This window comes from Thermothelomyces thermophilus, chromosome 5 (assembly GCF_000226095.1).
Source record: "Thermothelomyces thermophilus ATCC 42464 chromosome 5, complete sequence".
In the NCBI taxonomy this organism is placed as follows: domain Eukaryota; kingdom Fungi; phylum Ascomycota; class Sordariomycetes; order Sordariales; family Chaetomiaceae; genus Thermothelomyces; species Thermothelomyces thermophilus.
The window spans coordinates 4244048-4262239 of NC_016476.1; the positions used below are offsets into that span (position 1 = coordinate 4244048).

General features: G+C 57.4%; 5 protein-coding genes across 5 annotated transcripts; 4 read left to right on the forward strand and 1 right to left on the reverse strand.

Moving 5' to 3' along the window:
- Positions 1-313: 313 nt before the first annotated feature.
- On the forward strand, positions 314-7106 carry MYCTH_103061 (polyketide synthase; the record flags this gene model as incomplete). Its single annotated transcript, XM_003665635.1, has 4 exons — positions 314-593; positions 649-5804; positions 5876-6193; positions 6255-7106. 4 exons carry the CDS (start codon positions 314-316, stop codon positions 7104-7106), a joined length of 6606 nt encoding a protein of 2201 aa, XP_003665683.1.
- Positions 7107-7984: 878 nt separating this feature from the next.
- Positions 7985-10664, forward strand: MYCTH_2309641 (uncharacterized protein). The gene is made up of 2 exons (XM_003665636.1): positions 7985-8541; positions 8597-10664. Exons 1-2 carry the CDS (start codon positions 8403-8405, stop codon positions 10402-10404), a joined length of 1947 nt encoding a protein of 648 aa, XP_003665684.1. The 5' UTR covers positions 7985-8402; the 3' UTR covers positions 10405-10664.
- Positions 10665-10669: 5 nt separating this feature from the next.
- On the forward strand, positions 10670-12254 carry MYCTH_2309644 (uncharacterized protein). The gene is made up of 4 exons (XM_003665637.1): positions 10670-11279; positions 11344-11371; positions 11509-11800; positions 11868-12254. The coding sequence occupies exons 1-4, from the start codon at positions 11002-11004 to the stop codon at positions 11942-11944; spliced, it is 675 nt and encodes a 224-aa protein (XP_003665685.1). The 5' UTR covers positions 10670-11001; the 3' UTR covers positions 11945-12254.
- A 28-nt stretch (positions 12255-12282) lies between these two features.
- Positions 12283-13477, forward strand: MYCTH_2316112 (uncharacterized protein). Its single transcript, XM_003665638.1, has 5 exons — positions 12283-12632; positions 12814-12831; positions 12900-12980; positions 13088-13136; positions 13206-13477. The coding sequence occupies exons 1-5, from the start codon at positions 12402-12404 to the stop codon at positions 13250-13252; spliced, it is 426 nt and encodes a 141-aa protein (XP_003665686.1). The 5' UTR covers positions 12283-12401; the 3' UTR covers positions 13253-13477.
- A 753-nt stretch (positions 13478-14230) lies between these two features.
- Positions 14231-16587, reverse strand: MYCTH_2309647 (uncharacterized protein). Its single transcript, XM_003665639.1, has 3 exons — positions 16343-16587; positions 16064-16182; positions 14231-15948 (listed from the first exon to the last, which is right to left on the reverse strand). The coding sequence occupies exons 1-3, from the start codon at positions 16476-16478 to the stop codon at positions 14350-14352; spliced, it is 1854 nt and encodes a 617-aa protein (XP_003665687.1). The 5' UTR covers positions 16479-16587; the 3' UTR covers positions 14231-14349.
- Between the last annotated feature and the right edge of the window lie 1605 nt (positions 16588-18192).

Genomic DNA, 18192 nt, shown 5'->3' on the forward strand with positions numbered 1-18192 from the left:
AAACAGAACAGAGCTCGTAACCGTGGCCTTTTGGATTGACGTCTTATTGATCCTTCTATTAGACACATGGAAAATGTGCCACTGTTTCAAGTGCCCTAACAAGCAAATAATACCTGTCTGCCAAAATATCAAAGCGAATGCAGGGACGACGCACCCCAAGTGGTCTAACAAATATCAGGATGTATAGATATGCCACTTTCGCAGTTGGCAGTTGTTACCACGGCTCTCCTTAGAGCCTGGTTGAAGTAGTCCTGTTTCGGCTTATGTCTCTACTGTCTCGCCATTTTCTCTCGCTTGTACCTTGACGTACACCATGGCGGACAAACAACCCGAGCCCATTGCCATCGTGGGCATGGCCTGTCGCTTGCCGGGGAGCGTGTCACACCCGGGTGAGTTCTACCGCATGTTATGCCGGCAGAAGACAGGATGGTCAAAGATCCCCCCGGGTCGCTTCAATGCGGAGGCGTATCACCACCCAAACCCGGACAAGAAGGGCTGCATCAACTCGGAAGGGGGGTACTTCATCAAGGACGACATCTCGATGTTTGATGCCGCCTTCTTCGACATTACCAGAAAGGAGGCCGAGTCGATGGGTAGGTGACAGCTTTCCTTCCGACATCCGACGGACTCGGCTAACAACTAGGCGAGATCCGGCCCAGCGACTGTTGTTGGAGTGCGTATACGAAGCGTTGGAAAACGCCGGAATCCCAAAGGAAACAGTGTCCGGGGAAAAGATTGGGGTATTTGTCGGTGCCAACTACAGCGAGCACCGGGTTGGAAACCTCCGAGATCTGGACCACATTCCCAGCTTCGATGCCACGGGCAACCAAGGAGCCTTCCTCGCCGGCCGGGTGGCTTATTACTTCAACCTTCACGGCCCAACGCTTACGGTCGACACTGCATGCTCGTCAAGCATGCACGCCCTGCATCTTGCAGTGCAAAGTATCCGGGCCGGCGAGTCGGAACAAGCCATTGTCGGAGCTTCACACTTGATAACCCATCCGGACATCTGGGTGTCTATGGGAAAGCTTCGCCTCTTTTCCAATTCAGGACGAACGTACGCCTTTGATAACCGGGCCAAGTCGGGATATGCGAGGGGGGAGGGCGCAGGATGTCTGGTGCTGAAGCCTCTGGCCAGGGCCCAGGCTGATAACGACCACGTCTTTTCCGTCATCACTCATTCGGGCGCCAGCCACAACGGCCGCACGATCGGCATTGTCGCCCCGAGCCCGGAGGAGCAAGAGAAGCTGGTCAAGAGAGTTCTCGCCGAAGCGAGCATCGACCCCTGCGACGTCGGGTTCTTCGAGGCCCACGGAACGGGTACCAAGAAGGGGGACCCCATCGAAGCGACAGGCATCTACCAAGCGGTCGGCCGTTATTTCACTCCCGAGAATCCGCTATATATCGGTTCCGTCAAGCCCAACATTGGTCACCTCGAATGCGCCAGCGGTGTCGTGTCGGTCATCAAGAGCGTTCTGATGCTGTACTACGGCTTCATCCTTCCCAACGCGGATTTCAAGTGGACGAACAAAGCAATCCCCCTCGATGAATGGAACATGCGCGTGGCCACGCAGCAAAAACCGTGGCCGGCCAAGCGGAAGTACGTCTGCGTCAACAACTTTGGCTTCAGTGGCTCAAACTCGATGTGCGTCTTGCAGGCCGCTCCTCAAATCAGGGGGCTCGAGGTCGGAGACAACAGTTCCTACAGCCCGCTCAGGCTCTTTGTCCTCTCGGCCAACGACGAAACGGCGCTGCAACACTCCATCAGAAAACTCGGCATCTGGATCGAGCAGCATGCCGAGCTCTACCAGACCACCATGCCGCGAAACTTGGCATACACCCTCTGCCAGCGCAGGTCTCATCTCCCGTGGAGGGTGGCAGTGGTGGCAAACATGTGTAGCAGCGTCGCCAGCGCGCTTAACAGCCACGATACCGTACCCGCGCGCGCCCCGAGCGAGCCACCCCGGCTAGCCTTTGTGTACACCGGCCAAGGAGCCCAGTGGTTCGCCATGGGCCGCGAGCTGCTCGGCACACATCCCGTGTTCTTTGATGCCGTCAGTCGTGCCGATGCCGTCTTGCGCGCTCTAGGGGCCGACTTCTCGGTTCTCGAGGAGCTTCACCGCGACAAGACGTCGTCCAGGGTTGGCCTGGCACGTATCAGTCAGCCGATCTGCACTGCCGTCCAGTTAGCATTGACTGAATTGTTTGCCGCCTTCGGAGTCAGGCCCGCTGCCGTTACCGGCCACTCAAGCGGCGAGATAGCAGCAGCGTATGCGGCAGGTGCCCTGACGTTCGAGTCCGCCATGGCTGCCGCGTACCACAGAGGGCACATCATTGTGGAACTGAAGGAGAGGTATCCCAATCTCAGGGGCTCTATGATGGCAGTCGGCGCTGGCGCGGATGAACTAAGTCCCATGCTTCAAGAACTGAATGAAGGAGGCGGGCCCCAAGTGGTTGTGGCGTGCGAGAACTCGCCGTCCTCGACCACCTTGTCTGGCGACGAGGAAGCTATCGACCGTGTGGGAAAGCTGTTTCAGGACAAGGGCGTCTTCAACCGGAAACTGTTTGTCGACGTAGCCTACCACTCCCCACACATGCAGCTGATCGCCGAGTCTTACCTCGCCCAAGTCAGCCACATCGAAGCCCCGGTAGGCGGGACGTCCTCCGGCGTCGAGTTCTTCTCCTCCCTCCATGGCCGCAAGATTAGCCTTGGTGAACTGGGACCCCAGTACTGGGTCGACAACCTCACCCGGACAGTCCGATTTTCCACAGCCATACAGAAGCTGTGCACCGAGTATCGCCCAGACATACTTCTGGAGATCGGACCTCACGCGGCCCTCAAGGGACCCATTATGCAGGCATTGAAGAGGCTGGGTTCTGCAGCGCTCAAGATATCGTACCTGCCTTCTTTGATTCGCGGCGAGGACGCCGCGCGCACTTGTCTCGAGACGGCCGGGCAACTTTTTGTCCGCGGGCATCCCCTAAACTTCTTCGAGATCAACCACAACCGCGAGGAGAACGAGAAGCCGGAGGTGGTGCCCGTGCTGTACACGTACCCCTGGTCACGGCAGAGGTATTGGTACGAGTCCCGGCTGTCTCGGCAGCACCGTCTCAAGCCTTTTCCACGGAACGATTTGCTTGGCGCTCTTGCGGACTGGTCGAGCGCTCTGGACCCGACATGGCGCAACGTCATCCGTACCGAGGACTTGCCCTGGCTGAAGGAGTATCAAGTCCAGTCGCGTATGGTTTTTCCGGTGTCCGGCTTCATTTCTATGGTTGTTGAAGCAGCGGCCCAAACCGCATGCCTGAACGAGACAGACGCTGCCATGTTCGAGATCAAGAGCCTTAGAATATCCGAACATCTCTACCTGGCTGACGGCCAAGAGTTTGAACTTCTTCTGAACTTCCGCCCCCTCGATACAGGCGACAGAACGGGTCACGCGTTTCGAATCTCTTCGTACGAAGCTAATCGAAACTGGTTGGAGCACTGCACGGGCATCGTGACTGTGAAGCTCAACTCATCGTCTGCCCCAGCGTCAGTCGGCGCTGAAAATGGGAGAGCACTGAGCCGAGCAGGCACCAAAAGTTTCTCAACCTTCCAGAACGGTTCTACTGACTCTGGATCTGCCCAGCCTAGAGCCTCGGACAAAGGTTCGGATATCGGAAATGGATTGTTGAAACCATCGCAGAAAAACAGCTCCCAGATGGATATGTACAAACGCCTTGAGTCACGGAGTCTGTCGTTTCCGGCGTCGTTTAAGTCTTTGGTCGGTACTATCATGAGAAAGTCCCGGGTGAGGGCGCATTGTGTTGTCCGAAACACGCGATCCCACATGCCGCTGGAACATGAGACTCCATACACGATTCATCCGGCAGTCCTGGATGCCATGCTGCAGATACCGCTGCTCTACCCAGACGCAAAGAGCGAGGTGAAGACGAGCGATGCAGCTTGTCTCCCCTCTTCCATCCGGCACATGATCATACGCTCTCATTGGACCCATAAGTCGGGGGACAGTTTTGAAGTCAGCGCCGCTCCGGAGCCAAAGACGGCATCGTTCATGGTGGAACTCTTTTCTGCCGCCGGCGCTGCCGCTGCTGTATCCATGTCTGGACTGAAATTCAAGCCGTTGGAATGCAAGCCTCAGGAGCCGCCCTCACCACGCCAGCTGTGCTACAAAACGACATGGGAGCCACTGAATAAGACGACCGAAATTGATGAAGTAGCGAGACGGCACATCGCAGGAGCTGATAAAGCCATTGTCATCGTCACTGAGCGAGGACGCGACACCGAAGACCCTCTCGTGACCCTGTTGATCCGCAAGCTGAAGGAATGTACAACCGTCCCGGTGGTGGCATGCTCCCTTGGTGCGATCGACGACTGGAACAATTATTTCATTGTCTTATGCGAACTGAGGACGCCAATACTATATCCCATCGACCAAGCCCGGTTCGATCAGGTCATAGCACTACTCACGGAGGCACCAGGGCTGATGTGGGTGACCAGAGGGGCCACACGCTTTCCAACATCCCCGAGTGCCAGTCTCGCCCTGGGGTTGACCCGCACGGCCAGATCGGAAAGGAACGCGGTTGCTTCTACTCTTGACCTGACTGCATTCTCCAGGCTCCACATCACGCGGCAGGCGGAGCTGATTCGAAATGCATTCGGGGTGTCGGTATTGTCAGGGGGTGAGGCGGCAGAGATGGAATTTGCTGAGGAGGCTGGGGAGCTGATCGTCCCGCGGATCGTCCCGGACGCGGAGCTCAACCTCGATGTCCATCGGTCACTGGGCCAATCGGCTCCGTATCACCAGGCTATCCACCAGCCGGAACGCCAGTTTCGCCTTTCCCGCCAGATAGATGCGTCTTCTGGCGACGAGCTCTACTTTGAAGACGCAGCGGATGTACCATTAGAGGATAACGAGGTCGAGCTGCTCGTCGAGGCCAGCGCGTTAACTCAGGACGACATCACATCCGGCACGGTGGGCGACGAGCCGAGTACGACGATCCCTCGCAGCTGTGCGGGCACCATTACGCGCGTTGGTCGGGCAGTCGGCAACATCCGAGTCGGGGACAGGGTTTGCGCCCTGGCCGAGGGCCCGTTCGGGACGCACGCCCGGGCAAGACGGACGAGCGTGGCCATCATCCCCGACACGATCCGCAGCAAAACTGCGGCCTGCATCCCAGGACCTCTACTTGCCGCCTACTACGCTCTCGTTAACACAGCGAATGTCAGACAAGGCGAGCGCGTCCTCGTTCAGCTGTCGGGACCTGCGGGGCTCGCGGCCGTGGCGGTGGCTCGGCACCTTAGAGCAAGCCTGTATGCCTTGATCCTGGACGAGCAGCAGGGGGCATTGGCGCGGAAGATCGGATTGCCGCCAGAGCGAATCCTGGACGCAAGAAGCATCTATTTTCGCCAGGAGCTCGAGGAAGCCACCCAGGGCCGGGGCATGGAGGTGGTGCTCGCATTGTCAGGGCAGGGGACGGCCAGCGCGTGGGAATGCCTGGCCAACTTTGGTCGATTCGTGGAAATCAGGACCCCAGGTGCCCACGAAAGAACCAGGCCTGAACTCGGAATCAACGCAACCTTCTCGTCCGTCAACATGATTAACATAGCGGCAGAACGGCCGGAGGCCATGAGCATCCTAGGTGTGGTCGTTCATAAGGTTGCCACCGGCGCCATCACCCCGCCCACAACAATAACCAAGGCCCCCATCTCGCAGCTCCACAGGGGCATCCGGATGGTGCGCGATGGCGCCGTCGAGTCGGTGGTAGCACTGATTGGCGACGGAACGGAGCAAGTCAGGGTGAGTTATGAACGACGCGCGAGCATCGTGCATCGTGGAGGATCCGGCGCTGACTGGTATGCCATCCCTAGGCTCTGCATAGAGTATCGAGGTCCATCTTTCGAAGCAACGGGACACACCTCATCATCGGTGGGACAGGTGGCCTTGGTCGGTCAATGGCGAGATACATGGTGGAGCACGGAGCGCGTAACATAGTGCTTGTTTCGAGGAGCGGCGGCGGTGGAGATGCAGTTGATGAACTGCAACGGAAGATGCAGCGCAGTGGCGCGCGTCTCGTGGTAATGAAGTGCGATGTCACCGACGAGGGTCAAGTCCGGCAACTCATCGAGGCTTGCCAAAGATCTCTGCCTCCGATCTGTGGTGTCATCCACGCGGCCATGGTGCTCCGGGTGAGTCTCTGCTGGCGTTCATTGTGTACACAAACGAGGTTAGCTGACGAAAGCCTTTCAGGACGTTCTGCTGGAGAACATGTCGCATGCGGAATATCAGCAGGTCATTCAGCCAAAGGTGCTCGGGGCAACCAACATCCACACAGCTCTGACGGCGACCAGGGTCAAGCTAGACTATTTTGTGATTCTCTCTTCGGCAGCGGGCATTCTCGGCAGCCGCGGACAAGGCGCATATGCCGCTGCCAACACCTTCCTCGACTCGTTCGCACAGTATCTGGTGGAGAGGGGCGTTCCCGGGACGGCGCTCGACCTGACGGCAGTTACCGGCGCCGGGTACTTGGCCAAGAACGCGGAACGCCAGGAAGAAATCATCCGCAATTTTGGCAACGAGTCAGTGAGCGAGGACGAGGTGCTCGCTCTTCTGTCGGCTGCGGTCCGTGGCATGTGTGGACCCCAATGCCTTACCGGGCTCAAACTGCACCTCGGCCGCGATGGCCAGTGGCCGTACTATGCCAACGACGCTCGCTTCGCCCACCTCAAGGCCGAGAGCTTGGCGGCTGCCGAGAGAGAAGGCCTCGTCCCAAGGCAGGCCGTGTCTCCGGGGGCGGCCTTCCGGGCTGCCAATTCAGACAAGGAGGCAACGCACATCGCGGCGCAAGGAGTCGCCGAGAAGCTATCGGAAGTGCTGACTATCGCGGTGGAGGACCTGGATGTAGCCAGGAACATCACGTCGTACGGACTCGACTCGCTGACCGCCATCGAGCTGCGGAATTGGATCGCCAAGGAGTTCCGGACCAACCTGCAGATCCTTGAGTTGTTGTCGAGCGGAACGATTAATGACCTTGCGGGACTGATCGTGCAGAAGGCAAGAACGGCTTGCGCTGATGAGAAACCATGCAAGAGCCCTGTGTAACAGACCACAATCAACGCCGATTACAATCTGCCTGCTCTTGGTCCTGATTTTGCTGTTCCCCTGTCTCTGCCGTCATGTTACCTGATTTGTTGGTCGGTTGGCCCGGCTGGAAACTCGAGTAATCGTACATGGGATACCGTAGTTGGGGAAGAGCGGTTCTCGCCGAAAAGACGTGACGATTGTGGGTGCAGTTCATCCTCGGGAGCTTTGGAGCTCTGCCTTGTCCTCGGACCACTATTAATCGAAATGGTCATGCCAAAACAACCATTCTCGTCGCATTTCATAATCGAGTTCTTGCGGCTTGAAGGCTTTGGGGCTTTGGGTGGTGAAGCGACTGAAACTTTGCAGATGTTTTGAGAGATCAGTATCCGAATCTCCGTCTTGTCAAAGGCAAGTTGACCAAACGGCATCGTGGTGGAATCTAGAAGGTAACTAGGGCGATAAGTCGGATTGATGGGGCAACCGCATGCCTGGAGATCAAGGCGCACGCAAACTCGGTTAGCTGAAAGATCGGGCAGCAACTGGGGTCCCATAATTATTGGCTCTGAGTTGTCGGCATGTGGGTCTCTTGGTAATGGAGCCCGCAGGTTTGGATACATACACAAAGTACGGATTACAGTACATACAATACATAGCGGGGCACTCTGAGCGCAGTGGGGTTACCTGGTGAACAACTGCGGGTGCATTTCACCGTGTTTTCTCAAGCTTTCCTTGTCCTCTTGGACCCCCTTTGCCCGAGGTTTTGGTTGCGAATTGCCGGGACCCCGGCAGGTATTCCAGTCAAGATCCGAGCTGAGAAAGAAAGTCTGATAGTATTTGTAAAACCTTAAAAGGGTGACTATTCCGAAAGACCTCTTTTTGACGACACAGCCTCGAAGCGCTGACGTTTGGCCAAGCACTGCCCCGCTGCTTCAAACGACGTCACTGGGCAGCGAAGTGTGGCGGCCTCAGCTGTGGCCGGCGCCTATTGAAAGCCCGAGAGACCCTTGTGGACACCAGATTCAGACGAGCCGCGATCTGCCCGTCAGTTGCAGGCATATCAAAACACAGGAACCCTTCAAGACACCCAAGGCAACGACCACGGTCATTTCTTGCCCGCGTACTCGACGTTCTCAATCGTTCAATCGTTCCTGTTTCTAGTCAACCCGACCTACGTTTCAGCTTGCCGACATCGGTCTCCCGACAGTGCAAAGGGGAGATATTCCAGTTCGAAAACAAGCCTGAGCGGTTCCGCAAAATAAACTTAGGCCTGTTGCTAGTGCAGCGTTCCCTCGACGGGTCAGGGGCAAGGCAAGCATGGCGACAAAGCCACAGCCCGAAGCAGGGTCACTGTCGGCAATCAACTACCTCGCAGCGAACCCGCCTCAATATCCCTACCATCCCGAGGTGCGCGAGCCCCTAACTCTGTATATCTCTAGGGTGCCCGGTGCACAAGGTGCGTGCCACCAGATCATGGACAGACAGGCCAGCCGCTGAACAAACTTGCTTAGACATCATCCTCTCTACCTTTCGGCCCCGGGAAAAGACGGTGACTGGCGAGGATATTACTTCCTCGCTCTACTATGTCCATCTCGATTCCCCAGAAGACGGTCTGCTGGCCGTCCCACAGCGGCCCGACAATGCGGCCTCGCCCCGATCTAGTAGCGAGAGCGCGAGGAGCGCGATTCCAAGGAAACCGCTACCCCCACAAGCGAAGGTGGCAGGACCAGATCACGGTGCTTTGTCCAGCAACGAGCCGTGTCAGCGAACAACACCCACGTCCGTCCCTCAGTCCCTGGGCCCCGGGCATTTGGCGCCGCCCCTGGATCCGGACCCCCAACTTCAGGATGGGGCCATCGACCTTACTGGATACCGGGAGAACCCCGTGTTCAGGAAACGGCGCTCGGGGGTCGCGTCAGAGACGCCTGACCACCCAACCGGGCCCACCCCCTCGGCCACAGCGTCGAGCATAGCCCGGAAGCCGCTCAACCCAGCAGCCTCAGCCTTGGAAACTCCACCTCATGTCGAGATCGGCGTCGCTGATCACAATGCTCCCCGCGGACCTGCGACACCGGCATCGCCGGAAAGAAAAGGCTCCCCGTTACGACCGGGAAGAACCGCGCATACCGAGCAGTCGCGGGGTCGCCCATCCTCTGTGGCATTCTCACTGACCGTGATCCGGAGAGACCCTACCTCGGGGACGCAATGCAATGTTGGGAAGATCACGTCATTTGTGACGAACGTGCCCACCCCAGAAACTGCGGACCCGTCTCTTGACCCGGACAATATGGGGGGATTGCCCTCGCATGCCCAAAAGATCAGCATCCGACTCGAGACGTCAGGATACGCCAAATACCGCGACATGCCCACCAAGGCCGATGTGGAAGACGCCTACCGTCTGGGTCCGGGGCAGTCGTTTTCCCAACAACTGAGGCAAAGTCTCGACCTTGGAGCGGGGCCTGCGAGAGGCAAGTTTCCAACGTCAAGGACCGCATGGGAGACCGACGAAGGGGGCTTCGCGCGGGAGGTCGTCATGTCGTACACCGCCAGCTGGAAGTCAAACCTGGTAAAGGCCTTCCAGCGCAAAGACCGTCCCGGTAGCCCGGTCCACGGCGAGGGGCCGTCGCCCGAGGTCCCGTCAGCTCGAAAATCTTTCCACGCACGACACGGCAGCGCGTCCACGATCGGATCGGTCGACTCGGCCGACGGTATACATTCACCAACGCTGATTACCCGACCTGGCCCGGGGCTCAAACCGAGAGGCTACGTCTTCGTGAGCCCATGGGGTGGGAGATGCGAGTTCCGTACCAGCATCGACGGGCGGAGCCTCAGGTGCCGCCACATCCTGGACCCCGCGACCGCGAGGATCGACCCCCGCGAGCTTTCGCAGAGCATCCGGGACGCGCAGGCAATGGGCCGCTCGCGCACCGAGGAACTAGCCTCGGCCCTGGTGGGCGCCAAGCAGGTCAGCGAGCTGCGATTCAGCTTACCCCAGGGGAATTCGCTCCGCTCCCATGAGGGGGACGGAAAGCCTCCTCCAAAGGGCCGTAATCGTCTGTCGGGGCAGTTTAGCAAGCTTCTGCACCGAAGGGCGCAAAGTAGCGATGAAGAGCCGGAAGCGGTGGACGAGCTAGACAGCTATGATGAAGGCACGGCGTTGGACCTGAGCCTTGGGAAGGAGCGTGCCGGAGGAGGGGCTAAAGGGAATAAAGCGAAACTGGGAAAGCTCATCATCTATGACGAGGGGTTGAAGATGCTGGACTTGGTGGTTGCAGCGAACGTTGGAGTGTGGTGGACAACATGGGGCCGAATGTCTTGATTTTTCTTTTCTTTTCTTTTCTTTTCTTTTCTTATTTTTTGTCGATTTTTGGCTTCATTTGGCTTCTTTTTTTTGGCACTGTTCTAGATATACCCTGAACTCCATAGTTGTGATCATAATCGTTGTTGCACTTAAAGGGTTACTCCAACTCATTTGCGCCAAAAACAAATGGCAACCCCTGCTGCGTCTGTTACGGTCGCGGCTCCAGGAGCTCAATCGCAAGCAAAGCGAGTCACGTGAAGGTTGTGGACCCTCCGGCAGGCCGCGTGCCAATCAATCGTCGGGAATTGTCATCGCGAGTGGGTGCACCAAATCCCGAAGTCGTCACAGAGCAGAGCTCCAGGACGACGCCGTCAAGTGCGCCCGGGCAGCTCAAAACAAGTTGCCTCCCGTCTCTCCACTCAACCTTCGACCAAGTCGTCGACCAAGTCGTGTCGCTCCCTCCAATTGGGCACCGTGAAGACCGTCACGCCACACTTCCCGAAACTAGTCCGTGCCAATTTGCCCTGCGCGAAAAGTGTCGCCAACAACAAACGGCCGCATCAACTCGTTTCCCTCGCCGCGCCTCGAACAAGAGCTCTGTCAACACCGAGCACGATGATTGCGCCTTCGGCCGTCTCACTCGCGGCCCGCCAGGCCTCCCTCGTTCGGGGGCCTTCAGCTCTCCTCCGCGTTTCCGCTCCTTCGCGAGTCTTGGTTGTGAGGAGGGGTTATGCGACGCCCGCTGGCCCGCCGCCCAAGAACTTTCGCCTCAAGCCGCCCGTCGCATGGGACCAAGAGAAAGAGAGTACCTTGGACAAGGTTGGGAAGTACTTCCTCCTGACCGAGATGTTCCGGGGCATGTATGTCCTGTTGGAGCAGTTTTTCAGGCCGCCGTGAGTACACTCCGCGTTTAAAGGTCACAATTTCCCTCAAATAATACTGACATGCCTGGAACAGATACACGATCTACTATCCTTTCGAGAAGGTGCGTTCAATGGAACAGCAGCAACAAAGTGGCTGGAAAAAATCGTTCCGGGCGGCGTCGCTGCAGCGGATAACCCTCGGCGACGAGACTCGGGCACTTTCGGCTCGTTCATGGGCGGAGAATTGACACTGATACAGGGTCCCATTTCGCCCCGTTTCCGTGGCGAACACGCCCTTCGCCGGTACCCGTCGGGCGAGGAGAGGTGCATTGCTTGCAAGCTGTGCGAAGCTATCTGCCCTGCACAGGCCATCACGATCGAGGCTGAGGAGCGCGCCGATGGCTCAAGGAGGACAACCCGCTACGATATCGACATGACAAAGTGCATCTACTGCGGGTTCTGCCAGGAGTCGTGCCCCGTCGACGCCATCGTTGAATCCCCCAACGCCGAGTATGCCACTGAGACCCGCGAAGAACTGCTCTACAACAAAGGTATGACCTAACGCTGGTGCCGGTAACGCCTCTCACCGGGTGGGGTGGCTCGCTGACATTGATCTAGAAAAACTATTGTCCAACGGAGACAAGTGGGAGCCCGAGCTGGCAGCGGCGATCCGGGCAGATGCTCCCTACAGATAAGGCGGGGATAATAAAGGGGGGAACATCCTGGCGTTTGGAACCGTTGGAGCCGGAAGATGGTGCCACCACATATTTGTAGACTGAGCTGTACATACCACTTTTCTCGCCTGACAAATCAAAGAGCAGCCCTTTTTGTTTGTCGCCACTTCTACCAGAACGAGTTCGCGCCATCCCCAGTCACTCAATTGGTGTAAATGGTTGGTGTACGAAGTACCGAGGAGGTGGTACTGTTTTGCGGGAGAGCGTCACGTGCAGTGCACGAGCCACAGCAGCGAGCTTGCCGCGTTGCCATCCGAGCTTCCAGCATCCTTACTCGGGCGAGAAATTTATCGTCATCAAGCAACCCCGTTCCATCAACGCTCCCTTCGATTACAACCAGCGAAATAATTTTCCCGTCGGCCCAATTGCGACTCCCGTGACTCGGACGCCCTCGAGCCGCTCAAACCAATTCGTCAAGATGCTCCGTACCGCCATCCTCCGGTCTGCCGCTGTCGCGGCGCGCACCATCGCCCGTCCCATTCCCTCCGCCGCCGCGAGGAGGATCGCCGTCGCCCCTGCCCCGAGAGTCTCGTCCTTCGTTCCCAAGACGGTTTCTTGGCAAGCGGTGCGGTGCTATGCTTCCGGTGGCTCGCTCGACAGGACCGAGGTGTACGAGCGGATCAAGCAGCTGCTGTCTGGCTTTGACAAGGTGGGTTTGGCGCTATAGTTCACTGCGCTGGTGGGATTTGCTGGTGGCTCGGCTCGTTCTGGGCTCGCAGTTGTGATTTGGAACTGGCCGTCAGCCGCTGAGCCTTCCACGATCCAATAGTCAATAGTCTGTTTATTTTCTGAGGTGATGGTGTTGCTAACTTGAATTTCCTTCCCTGCAGGTCAATGATCCCAGCAACGTGAGTGCCAAAATCCCAATTGACTTTCTTAGATCAAGTCCTTTTCCGGTGTCTGACTTGTGCAACAGATTACCGAGACCGCCCACTTTGCGAACGACCTGGGCTTGGACAGCTTAGATACGGTGGAGGTCGTGATGGCTATTGAGGAGGTTCGTTACTATAACCTGCTCTCCGACGCTGCCTGGCCCGCGTGTCGCGGTCCCGAGCGCTTTTGATACCCGGTAGAACGACGACCATCTAACTGTTGGCGAAACAGGAGTTCAGCATTGAGATCCCTGACAAGGACGCCGACACCATCCACAGCGGTACGTGTTTACATCCCCTATCAATATTGACTCTCCAAGGCAGCAGCTGACAGCCATGGGTTCCAACAGTTGACAAGGCTATTGAGTATATCCTCAGCCAGCCGGACGCCCACTAAATATCTCACAAATTTTCTCGCCTGTACCATAGCATGAGCGCAGCAACGCGCACCATACCACGCCGCTTCCTGGTCGGTTAGACGGTGCTGGAGTCGGGGGATCACGATAATTTCTTGATTGGGTTGGCTATTATGCGGATACCTCTCTCGTGACACTATTCCCCACGTCCCGATGAACAAGATGGCAATGATATCCCCATCGTCATTGCCATTGTAAGCGCTTCCACCTCCGTGTTCTCTCGGCTCCTCTTGGTGTCCCTTCATACTCGATCAAGCATGCAACGACCCCGCCTGCACCTACCGGCCTGTGACTGTACTTCCACAAGGATCCGTTGTCCCGAAGGCTTACTCTCGCTGTCCACACTCATACACCCTCCACCCATTGACGGCTTCGGAATAACCTCGGTAGAGAACACGACTATATATCACAGAACTTCTACCTCCCCCATTTAGAGACGAGGTGCCTTCATTTCCAGATCACCACGGCCCTAGCCTAGAAGAGCCACATGCCCAGTGATAAGTATTGTGGCAGTGTGTTGCAGCCTGGGATGACGGGAACACCTCCGCATCTCATCGTGATCAGCGTGGATTAATGGGTTTCCCCGTGGATTTTTGTGTGCTCGAGTAGCGAACGTGATAATATGCGGCTCAATCCATGCAATTCACAACCATGCCCTGCCATAGTTCATTGCCAGGAACCAACTATAAGACCCTTATTCGTGTATTTGCGCTTACTGCTCAGGGCCCGTCCTCACCACCCGTTCATTGCAGATGAATCTGCACCCACCGTCCACAAACGCCCTTTCCAGAGCCGTCTATACAAAAACTGTCCTAACCTTACCACCGCGCAGAAAATATAGATAGAAATCAAATGTCGAGAACCAACCGGTGCAAAACGCCTTGTTGATATTAAACGCCAAGCAGTGTCTCCGGAGGTTGCGCCCTAGCATTCTTAACGAGCCATGAATGCTGAAACACACCGATGCAGTCCGTTGCCAATGACCCTGATGCAGCCCGTTATTGTGCCTTTATCCTTAGAGAGTGATTTCGTGGTCTTAAGAAATGTCCGCCGGAGCCTAGCTTTTCCTGTGTCTGGTTCACGGACCCGCCACCGTCTCAGCATCGTTCGATGCGGCACCCTTGCTGCCGTTTGGGGCGACCCGGTTGTTGGCCACTACATTGGCGTAGCTCCAAGTAGTGCTCAACGGGCTTGTGGTACCCGGGTTGCCTCCCGAGACACGCTTCTTCGCCCGCGTTTGAGCGTCATCCTCCTCCTCCATCCTAAAGACAAACGAGGAGTCCTCTTCATCAATGGGAGTAGTGAACCGCCCCGTGACGCTCGACCCGATGGAGCCGCTGCTGATGTGCCTCTCGAGGGGCCGCTCCTTCTCCCGCTCCTTTCCAATTATGCCCGCGGCTGTCGTCCCTGATCCGGTGGACTTGTGGTTGCGCACTGCAGTTGGTTGTAAACGGGGACTGGAGCTTCCCGAACCCCCCTCTCCTAACCGGGTCTCGCGAAGTTGCCGGGTCAAGACGGAGACTGACTCGTTTGCACTGCTTGTCCTCTGCTGTCCTTCGGCATCGGCTGTTAGGCTCGGTGCCAGGCTCGAGTTTCTCAACGGACTTCCCACATGGCCAAATGCCGAAACATGCTTCATGGATCGGGCTGTGCCGCTAGCCTCGAGCTCCTCTTCCTTCTGGCGCTGAAACAGGGGTCCCCAGCGGCTTGGGCTCGCAGCCACGGGGCTGCCAAACTTGGAGGATCCGATGAGGAGAGAGTCGGCTGCCGGTTCAGCGGTATCCGTCATCCGTACCGTATGGGTCGCTGAGCCCCTCCTGGCCTTCTCGGCCGGTGTCAGGACCTCGTTCGCCAGGGCTCCGGGGACATAGTCCTCCTCAAACATGAACTCGGCCTCCCAGTCGCGGTCAATCTTGGGAACGCTGCTGCTGATCAAGCGCGGTTTGGTATACCGCATCGCGCTGCTATGCATCAGCCTTTTTCCGTAGTACTCGTCGTTCCCTGGTGCGGAACTCAGCGTCGCAGAGCCTACTGGCGGGCTGCTCCCGAAGCCGTTTGTGTCGCTTACACCAAGAGCCGAGGGAGATAGGTGGTCACTGCTTCCAAAGGCGGAGCTATGAAGGAGCTTGAGTGTCTCGGAAGTGCGGGCATCCCTGACTGAGTGCAGCGACGGCGAGGGCGAGTCGAGCCCGAACTTGGAGGGCACCGAGGCCGGCCAAGGGCCGTAACGGGCGGCAAGGGAGATGCCGTTGCTGTCAAACGACGCCGGTAGCGGAGCATCCATCACCGAGAGGCCCTTGGCGTTCACGGGGGAGAGACCGAGCCCGAAGCGGTTCGCATCCTCGTCACGAGGCGACCCATACGCGGACGCTGGATTCGAGCTGTATGTGGTGTCTATTATCGGGAGGTTGTTTTCCATGAGCTGGTGGCCGTATGCGTCATCCTGAGCTCGGTAGGGAGCCGGGGCGTGGTACGGGGGCTGCTGATCGGCGCGCAAAAACGAGTTGGTAAGCGCGCTGGTGGACGGCTGGTGGTGGTATGTCGTCGGGTTCACGCGAGCGCCAAGAGGGACGCTTGGCGGGGCTCCAATCGTCACGCCGTTCTTGCCATAGTTGACGCGGCGTCCGTCGGGAAGGACGTGGATATTGGCACATTTCGGACCAAACTTGCAGTTGCCCTGAACCGTGTGGCACCGAGTCAGTACGACCGTGTTCCAACGCCCGCCTGATCGGCCAGCGTCGGCGGATGCACATCACCGCCGTGCAACTCGGGCGACTCCTGGAGAGACGCACCTTTGCGAAATATTTGCACACCGTTTCCGAGGCGGCGCTGAGGTCGTGGCTAAACGGGCACGCATTGCCTGCCTGGCAGGCGCCCTGTCGGTAGAATTTGCAGGGCACATGGGACGTGTCTGGAGCAGAGAAAGGGGCATTCAGCATGAGAGTTGCAAAACCAAAACCGTGGGGCCTCGAGGGTAGGGCTCCGGCAGGGTCGCTTGTCTCAGCGCAGGAGGCCGTTTGAACCGAGAGGTCCGCCCATCGAGAAAACTCGGAATGTGCAGAGCTACTCACTTGGTGGGCTTCGGGGCCCTTCAAAACGCGCGACCGGCATCGCGCCCATCATGCCGCCAGGGCGAGCGCCCTGTGGTGGAATATTGAGACTGCCGCCGCGCATATGTCGATGCTCGCTCGGATGGGGGGCTGCCATCGTTGTGATTCAGAGGGAAGCGGTGGATGCGATGGTTCCGCAAACGAAGAGCGGATGTGGCCCAGTCGTCAGTTGAGGAGGGGCGGCGGGCCGATGCGCAAGGCTGATTGAGGGGCAACTGGAACCACGCAGCGCAGTGGCCGGGCAGCGGGGATTAATGCAAGAACCGCGAGCTGCAGGGGACCCCCAACCCTGATTACGGAAGTCGGGGACTGACGTTACGGGGTCCAGCGAGCTGCAAGACACGCACCGATAGAAACTTGAACCCTTTGCGATACACAGGTTAAGAAGCGAAAGAAGCAGAAGTCGAGCTGGAGTATGCACCTTGTGGAAAGGCTTGAGCAAGGAACAGCGGAGCTGATGGCCGTGCCTTTGGTACCGATGAGCAGTGGCAGTGCCCGAAACGGCAATCACATCGACGAAGAGTGGTACGCCCTATGGCCAGCAGACCACCCCGCCGATGGTTGACGTCTGACGGAGCCAGGACTTGTAAAACCACCCACGCAATTAATTCCGCCACCGTATACGGAGTAAAAGGCAGCCAATGCGGCCGAGATCTCGGGGTCGACACAGTGTCAACTCGAAGGCAAGATAAATTGGGGTGGATAATCCACTTGCAAACTGTGTAATCCGTATTGTACATACATACAATGCAATTCGCAGCACTCCAGCCATGCTATCAAGCAATGCTTCTGCTATCGATGCATCTATCCGTTTAACGAAGACCTCTATCCTCCGCACTCCGTAGTGATTACCCGACACTTGCCGAAGGGAGGCAAGGCTGGCTTGGCAGTCCTTGACCGTGGGGTTCGTCGAGGAAAGCTGCATGCGCAGCAGGTTGGTGCCTAGGTACAGTACATACCTTCCCACTGGTATGTACCTGCTGCTTAGGGATTCTGAAGGCAGTTACACGTGGCTGTTCTCTGTATGTCTGTACTTGGTACTTTATACACATACCTTATATACTATGTACGCCATCCATTCCCTCGAGTCTGTCGTCGAGTAGTTACTTCGTCTGTGTCCGATTCCCCGATCGGGGCTATGACGTGATTCGCCGGAAAAACCTACCTTTCGCTACAACCTCGACGAAGCATGCTATGTATCTGGTGTACCTCAAATATCTGTACCGTACCTCCGAATTATGTGTTACGGAACGACCTCGGGGCAGGTGTTGGTGGCTGGACTGTGCCCCCAAGGTTACTTCCCCCCACGGGAGATTTACACCCCCAAAATACCACCCCACCCTTGGGAAACTGGCCGGAAGCCGGATCGATCTTTTTGAGGGACGCATCAGCTAAGAGGCGCCTACCTCTGCCCGCGTGATGCAGCATCACGCGAGCCATCCCTCGGACCTGCCATCATGCAAGAATGCTGCTAGCGCTGATTATCAAGTGGTGTGAGGATGTATACTGTGGTATATGTTAATCGGAAGATTCGGCTGACTGATCTCTTTTCGTCTCGATGCCCATCGGCATGGTCGGTCAGCTCCGCAATGACGCACGACGCTGTGAGATTAGCACAGCGGGTAAGCGCGGGCTCGAGAAGAAACCCTCCCACCCTCGATCAGCGGGTACAAACTATCGGTACCAATGTTGCACAAGTACTGTACGTCGAGCAAAGGAGTACTCGCAATCACCAAACATTAAAATTAAAAAGAAGAAACCGAATCGCACCTTCTACCCCTCCTTGTGCTTGCCGCCCTCGCCCTGGATTT

What these genes read in the sequence shown, in the direction of transcription:
- MYCTH_2309641 (XM_003665636.1), top strand. Translation starts at nt 8,403, where the DNA reads ATGGCGACAAAGCCACAGCCCGAAGCAGGGTCACTGTCGGCAATCAAC. An exon ending in TAGGGTGCCCGGTGCACAAG is followed by an intron (nt 8,542 to 8,596) that starts GTGCGTGCCACC and finishes AAACTTGCTTAG; the next exon opens with ACATCATCCTCTCTACCTTT.
- MYCTH_2309644 (XM_003665637.1), top strand. Translation starts at nt 11,002, where the DNA reads ATGATTGCGCCTTCGGCCGTCTCACTCGCGGCCCGCCAGGCCTCCCTC. An exon ending in TCTACTATCCTTTCGAGAAG is followed by an intron (nt 11,372 to 11,508) that starts GTGCGTTCAATG and finishes ACACTGATACAG; the next exon opens with GGTCCCATTTCGCCCCGTTT. An exon ending in AGAACTGCTCTACAACAAAG is followed by an intron (nt 11,801 to 11,867) that starts GTATGACCTAAC and finishes ACATTGATCTAG; the next exon opens with AAAAACTATTGTCCAACGGA.
- MYCTH_2316112 (XM_003665638.1), top strand. Translation starts at nt 12,402, where the DNA reads ATGCTCCGTACCGCCATCCTCCGGTCTGCCGCTGTCGCGGCGCGCACC. An exon ending in TCGTGATGGCTATTGAGGAG is followed by an intron (nt 12,981 to 13,087) that starts GTTCGTTACTAT and finishes TTGGCGAAACAG; the next exon opens with GAGTTCAGCATTGAGATCCC. An exon ending in CGCCGACACCATCCACAGCG is followed by an intron (nt 13,137 to 13,205) that starts GTACGTGTTTAC and finishes GGGTTCCAACAG; the next exon opens with TTGACAAGGCTATTGAGTAT.
- MYCTH_2309647 (XM_003665639.1), bottom strand. Translation starts at nt 16,478, where the DNA reads ATGGCAGCCCCCCATCCGAGCGAGCATCGACATATGCGCGGCGGCAGT. An exon ending in AGGGCCCCGAAGCCCACCAA is followed by an intron (nt 16,183 to 16,342) that starts GTGAGTAGCTCT and finishes TCTCTGCTCCAG; the next exon opens with ACACGTCCCATGTGCCCTGC. An exon ending in TGTGCAAATATTTCGCAAAG is followed by an intron (nt 15,949 to 16,063) that starts GTGCGTCTCTCC and finishes CACACGGTTCAG; the next exon opens with GGCAACTGCAAGTTTGGTCC.